General features: G+C 53.1%; 1 protein-coding gene across 1 annotated transcript in view; it reads right to left on the bottom strand.

The window, feature by feature from the left end:
* Positions 1 to 2,882: 2,882 nt before the first annotated feature.
* The window catches only part of LOC130586948 (uncharacterized), a 4,386-nt gene continuing 1,196 nt past the window's right edge, over positions 2,883 to 6,072 (bottom strand). The window contains exons 2-3 of the mRNA XM_057387883.1: positions 4,663 to 5,081; positions 2,883 to 3,723 (exon numbers count right to left, since the gene is read on the bottom strand). Coding sequence (XP_057243866.1) covers positions 3,574 to 3,723; positions 4,663 to 5,081 — 569 coding nt within the window. The 3' untranslated portion in view covers positions 2,883 to 3,573. The remainder of the gene's footprint in view (positions 3,724 to 4,662; positions 5,082 to 6,072) is intronic.

Here is a 6,072-nt window from a genome sequence, read left to right as displayed (position 1 = left end):
AATGTAACCCTAACTCAAACTCTAACCCAAACCCTGACCCAAACCCTAATTTTAACCTAAACCTAACCCTAACCTAAACCGAACCCAACCCCTAACCCTAACCTAAACCTAATCCTAACTGTAACCCTGACCCAAATCCTACCCCCTAAACTCATCCTAACCTCCCCCGTCTACCTAACCCTAACCTAACCCTAACCCACTCTTAACTCCCTAACCCTATCCCTGATTCAACCCTGAACCTAACCCTAAACCCTAACCCTAACCGAACCCAACCCTAATCTAACCCTAACCAAAACCCTAACCCCAACCTCCTCCGGCTTTCCTAACCCTAACCAACTCCTAACTCCCTAAACATAGCCTTATCCCTAATTCAACCCTAAGCCTATCCCTAAATCAACCCTGAACCTAACATCAAACCCTAACCCTAACCTAACCCTATCCCAATCCTAAATCTAAACCCAAACCCTAACACTAACTTGCTCCTGCCTACCTAACCCTGACCTAACCCACTCCTAACTCCCTAACCCTATCCCTAATTCAACCCTGAACCTAACCCTAAACCCTAACCCTAAACTAATCCTAATCTAACCCTAACCTAAACCCTAACCCCAACCTCCTCCTGCCTCCCTAACCCTAACCTAACCCACTCCTAACTCCCTAACCCTATTCCTAACCGAAACCCAATCCAAACCCCAACCCAATCCCAACCCTAACCCTAATCCTAACCCCAATCCTAATCTAACCCAAACCCCAAACCCTAACCTCCTGCTGCTCTAACCTGCTCCTGCCTCCCTAATCCTAAGCCTAACCCCAACCCTAACCCTAACCCAAACCTAACCGGGGCAGGGGGGAGACGATCCCACTCTCCCTCATTTCTGGTGGCAATTCCCGGGAGATTTGGGAAAACCGCAGCAGAAAGAGAACTTTTCCTCTGGGAATTGCTGTTCCTGGGCAGGAAATTTCCCTTTTTCTTCTTTCTCCCATTAGAGGGGTGAGATCCCCCCTTGCCCCACACTCATTTTTTTTGTCTCCTCTGAAAATGTGGCCCCAAAAGATTTGAGTGTTGGAATTTGGGGATATTTGGATTGGAGCTGGGCCTCATGACACCCCCACCCCAGGCAGCCCCTTCCCACAGCCCAGACCCCGAATTAGAAAACCTCAAAAACGAACATTTTCCACCCAAAATTCCCTTTCCAGCTGTGTTTTTTCATTGTCCCGGGAGTGTTTTTGCCCCCATCCCCGAGTTCTCCCACCACAGCTTTCACCCAATCCCGATTTTCCCCCTCCCCCTTACGGGAATTTGCCCTTTCCCAAAATGACTCCCACCCACCTGGAGCCCGACCCAGCCCCAAAAACCACACCCCACCCACGGGCCCCACCAGCACCCTGCAATTAAAGTTATTTCGGGGACAGAGCCACATTCCTGCCCTGGAGAGGGCTGGATCCGAAAAGGAAACTCCACATAAATAAATAAAACTCCATAAATCCCTGGAGACCATCGGGGAGGGGGGGATTAATCACCCCCAGAGCTAAAAACGCCCTCGAGAGAGTCCACGTGGGTGGATTTTCCACTCTCACCCCTCTCCAGAGATTCAGGATCAGCCCAAAATCCTCTCGTGGCTCACCCCAAACCCTCCCATTGGGATTTTTTGTGGTGTTTTGGGCACCATGGATCCCAAACTGTTGACTCTTGACAAACTTTGACTCTTGACAAAAACCATTTGCCTCGGAAATTTGATTTCCCAGCTGGACTCCTCCTTCTGGTCAATTCCGGCCGTTCGGTAGCGATCAATGGGAAGGAATTGATGGGTTCGTTGCTGCAGTTTTGGGATCTGCAGGTCCCGGGGGCTGGGTGGGGAATGTCCAGGGTCCATCCCATGGGTCAAAGTGCAAATAAATGGATTCTCCATGGGGAAGATGAGTCCTACTCCAGATGGGGCAGGACATGGGTCAGATCTTCCACATGTCCCACTGCACCCATTCGTCGAATCCAGCTAGGGGAAGTCCAGTGTCCATCCCATGGGTCAAGCTGCAAATCCATGGATTCCCCATCAGGGGAAGATGAATCCTACTCCACATGGGTGGGTCAGACATCCCGTGTGTCCCACTGCGTCCATTCATCGAGTCCAACCAGGGAATGTCCAGAGTTCATCCCGTGGGTCAAGGTGCAAATCCATGGATTCCCCATCAGGGGAAGATGAATCCTACTCCAGATGGGCCAGGACATGGGTCAGATATTCTGTGTGTCCTGCTGCGTCCATCCATCCAGTTGGAATGTCCAAGGTCCATCCCATGGGTTAAGACACAAATCCATGGATTTCCCATCAGGTTAACACAATTCCTACTCCAGATGGGCCAGGATGTGTCCCACTGCATCCATCCACGGAGCAGGAATGTCCAGGGTCCATCCCGTGGGTCAAGGTGCAAATCCATGGATTTCCCATCGGGTTAACACCATTCCTATTCTAGGATGGGTTAAGTATTCCGCTTGTCCTGCTCTGTCCATCCATCAAGTCCAATTGGGGAATGTCCAGGTTCCATCCCATGGGTCAAGGTGCAAATAAATGGATTCTCCATGGGGAAGACAAGTCCTACTCCAGATGGACCAGGACAGGGGTCAGATCTTCCACAAGTCCCACTGCGCCCATTCATTGAATCCAGCTAGGCAAAGTCCAGTGTCCATCCCATGGGTCAAGGAGCAAATCCATGGATTCCCCATCAGGGGAAGATGAATCCTACTCCACATGGGTGGGTCAGACATCCCGTGTATCCCACTGTGTCCATTCATCGAGTCCAACCAGGGAATGTCCAGTGACCATTCCGTGGGTCAAGGTGCAAATCCACGGGTTTCCCATAGGGAAGATGAGTCTTACTCCAGATGGGGCAGAGCATGGGTCAGATATTCCATGACTCCTGCTCTGTCCATCCATCAAGACCAGCTGGGGAATGTCCAAGGTCCACCCCATGAGTTGAGGTGCAAATCCATTTCTCATTTCCCATCTGGTTGAGTCCTACTCCAGATGGGCCATGACATGGGTCAGATATCCCGCTTGTCCCACTGCATCCTTTGAGGCCATCGAGTGGAAATATCCAGAGTCTGTCCCAAGGGTTGAGATGCAAATCCATGGATTTCCCATCGCAAAGATGAGTCCTACTCCAGATGGGGCAGAGCATGGGTCAGATATTCTGAGTGTCCCACTCCGTCCATCCATTGAGTCCAGCTGGAGAATGCGCAGGCTCTGTCCTGTGGGTCGAGGCATAAATCCATGGATTTCCCATTGAATTAACATAATTCCTACTCCAGATGGGCCAGGATATGGGTCAGGTATCGCCTGTGTCCCATTCCGTCCATCCATCGAGTCCAACTGTGGAAGTTCAGAGTCCATCCCATGAGCTGAGCTGCAAATCCATGGATTTCCCATCTGGTTGAGTCCTACTCCAGATGGGCCAGGACATGGGGCAGACATCCCGCATGTCCCACTGCATCCTTCAAGGCATCCAGTAGGAATGTCCAGGGTCCATCCGATGTGTCAAGCTCAAATCCATGGATTTCCCATTGACTTAACACAATTCCTACTCCAGATGGGCCAGCACATGGGTCAGATATTCCGTGTGTCCCGCTGCCTCCGCGGGGAAAATCTCCCGGCACAGCTTGCAGGCCGGCGCAGCCTCGCTGCTCCCGAGTGCTCCATCCTCCAGCGCCCAGCCCGGGGTCCAGGATGTCTGTGAAGAAAAAAGGGAATTTGGGGACAGAGGGACCCCCAGGAGTGCCCTGGGGCTGCCCCCCAAAACCTGACCCCAATTTTTTGGGCCTGAAAAGGGCTGGGCTGGAGATCAGGAGAGCTCGAGCTGCCTCTCCCTCCATCCTCAATCAAACCCACCGGACAATCCCGTGTCCATGTGGCTCCTGAGCCTTCCCCAGCACTCCCAACAAGCCAAACTGGGTGGAAAAGAGGCTCTGAGCAGCAAACTGGAGCACATTTGTCACTTGTCCCCATGCCATCGTCATCTGAGTGCTGAYAGGAGCTTCCCCAGCCGGACATGGYCYCATTTCCCTCTTCTCCTCCTCAAAAAACTCCCATCTGAAAACAGCCCAAAATCAGGAATTCCCTGGGAATTCCCCACCCCTGAAGCCTGAAAGAATTTTTAATGGCTTCGTTTAGGAAAAGGAATGAAAGAAAATGGGATCAGCAACCCGGGGACCCTGGATGGGAAAGTCAGGATTGGGGTGAAGRTTCTCCAGGAGAATCCGGGAGCCAGAGCTGGCGAGGTCTTTAAAAATCTTTTTATGATTTTTAGGATAATTATAGGATTCATTAGGAATGATTTGGAAATGAGTTTTGGGGTGCAGAGGTCAATGAGAATGAAGGAAATACTGTTTAATTGGAAAATCCAAAGGAGGCTGAGAGAATTTTCACCCCAATCTTCCAAGGAATCCCTAAATCCTCCAGGAGTTCACGGGAGGGATGTCCTGGCTGGGCAGCCAGAACCCAAATCCCCCAGAAACCCAAAAATTGGGTGCCCCGAGAATTTTTAAGGACACAGGGAGTTTTTAAAGACACACTCCCCACTCTGCTGCAGTTCCCGTGTGTCCAGGGCTGGTGGAGAGGAGGGCAAAGATTCCCTAAAATCCCACACAGACCGAATTCCCTCCCCAATTACCTTCACAGGCCCTCGGATCTCCACGGGAGCCTCTGCAGGGAGAGCCCCTTCCCTGGGAGCATCTTCTGGGGTTTCATAGAGATCCAGAAGKTTTGGGAAGGAGCCCCCAGCCCCTGGGTTTGGGATCTCCAGCTCCTGGTGGCTGTGGGGAGCTCTCCCTCCTTCCTGGGGCTCGGGGAGGATCCAGGGTTTCATCCAGGCGGGGACATCGCCCTTCTCCACCCCCGTGGGAGCATTCCCGGGGTTCGGGGAGAGCCTGCTGGGATCCTGGGGCTGTTCCATGGGATGAGCGGAACCTTCCAGGCTGGGGTTTGGGGATGTCAGAGCCCCGTGGTGGCTTTGGTGGCTCTCAGGTGACCTTTGTCCTTCCCCCGTCACCGCGTCCTCCGTGCACTGGATGGGCAGYGACACCGGGATGTCTTTGGGGGAAAGTGAGCGAGGCAGAGGGGTCATTCCCGAGCGTTTGAGGGGTTAATTTTCCCTTCCCGTTGCCCCATTTTCCTGTTGGGTTTGGAGAACCCCCATTTTGGGTTTGGGGAACCCCCATTTTGGGTTTGGGGAACGCCCGGGCTGGCAGAGCTTCCTTGTCCCAGCAGAGAGAGGACACAGAGGGGGCTGAGGGCTGGAGGGGCATCAGCTCCCCCAGGAGACTGAGAGGGATGTCTCTGTGTCCCCAAAATCCGGGTTCACCCCAGGAAAGGCCTTGCTTTAGGTCCTGGAAGGACACAGGTGAAAAGGAGGAACCCCCAAGGCAAGGAGACTGCAATTTCCCAGCACAATTTTGTCCAAATCGATCCCTCCCGGCCACAAAATTCCCATTTTAGGGTTGGGGAAATGGTGCCAGACCCCGTGGGAGCGATGTGAGTGTTTGTGGGGGGAAGGGAGATACGGGATCGAGGAATCCTTGGAAAAATTGGGATTTCTGGGTGTTTTCGGGGCTGTGGATCCTTCCCCACCCGCTGCATCCCATTCCAGATGATGGTCCCAGGACCAGGAGTGTCCAAAAAACACGAGGGGCTCAGGGCACCTTCCTGCTCAAAGCCCCTTCACCGGGAAAACTCCTGCAGGGAAATTCCTGTGGGCACCGGGACCGAGGCGGGAGTGACCCCAAATCGGGACYGAATCAGGAGTGACCCCACAGGGTAAAGGAGGGAGTGACCCCAATGGGATAAAGGTGGGAGTGACCCTGATGGGATTGGGGCGGGAGTGACCCTGTGTTGGCATAAAGGCGGGAGTGACCCTGTATCAGGATAAAGGTGGGATTGTCCCCATCTGGGTCAAGATGGGAGTGACCCCAATGGGATAATGGGAGGGACCGAGGCAGAGTGACCCCAATGGGATAAAGGGGGGAGTGACCCTGATGGGATAAAGGTGGGAGTCACCCTGTCGGGATCAAGGTGGGAGTGACCC

Source organism: Malurus melanocephalus, unplaced genomic scaffold (genome assembly GCF_030028575.1).
Source record: "Malurus melanocephalus ecotype Western Australia unplaced genomic scaffold, MMel_1.1 scaffold_1415, whole genome shotgun sequence".
Lineage (NCBI taxonomy): Eukaryota > Metazoa > Chordata > Aves > Passeriformes > Maluridae > Malurus > Malurus melanocephalus.
This window is presented reverse-complemented; position numbering and strand designations above follow the sequence as displayed.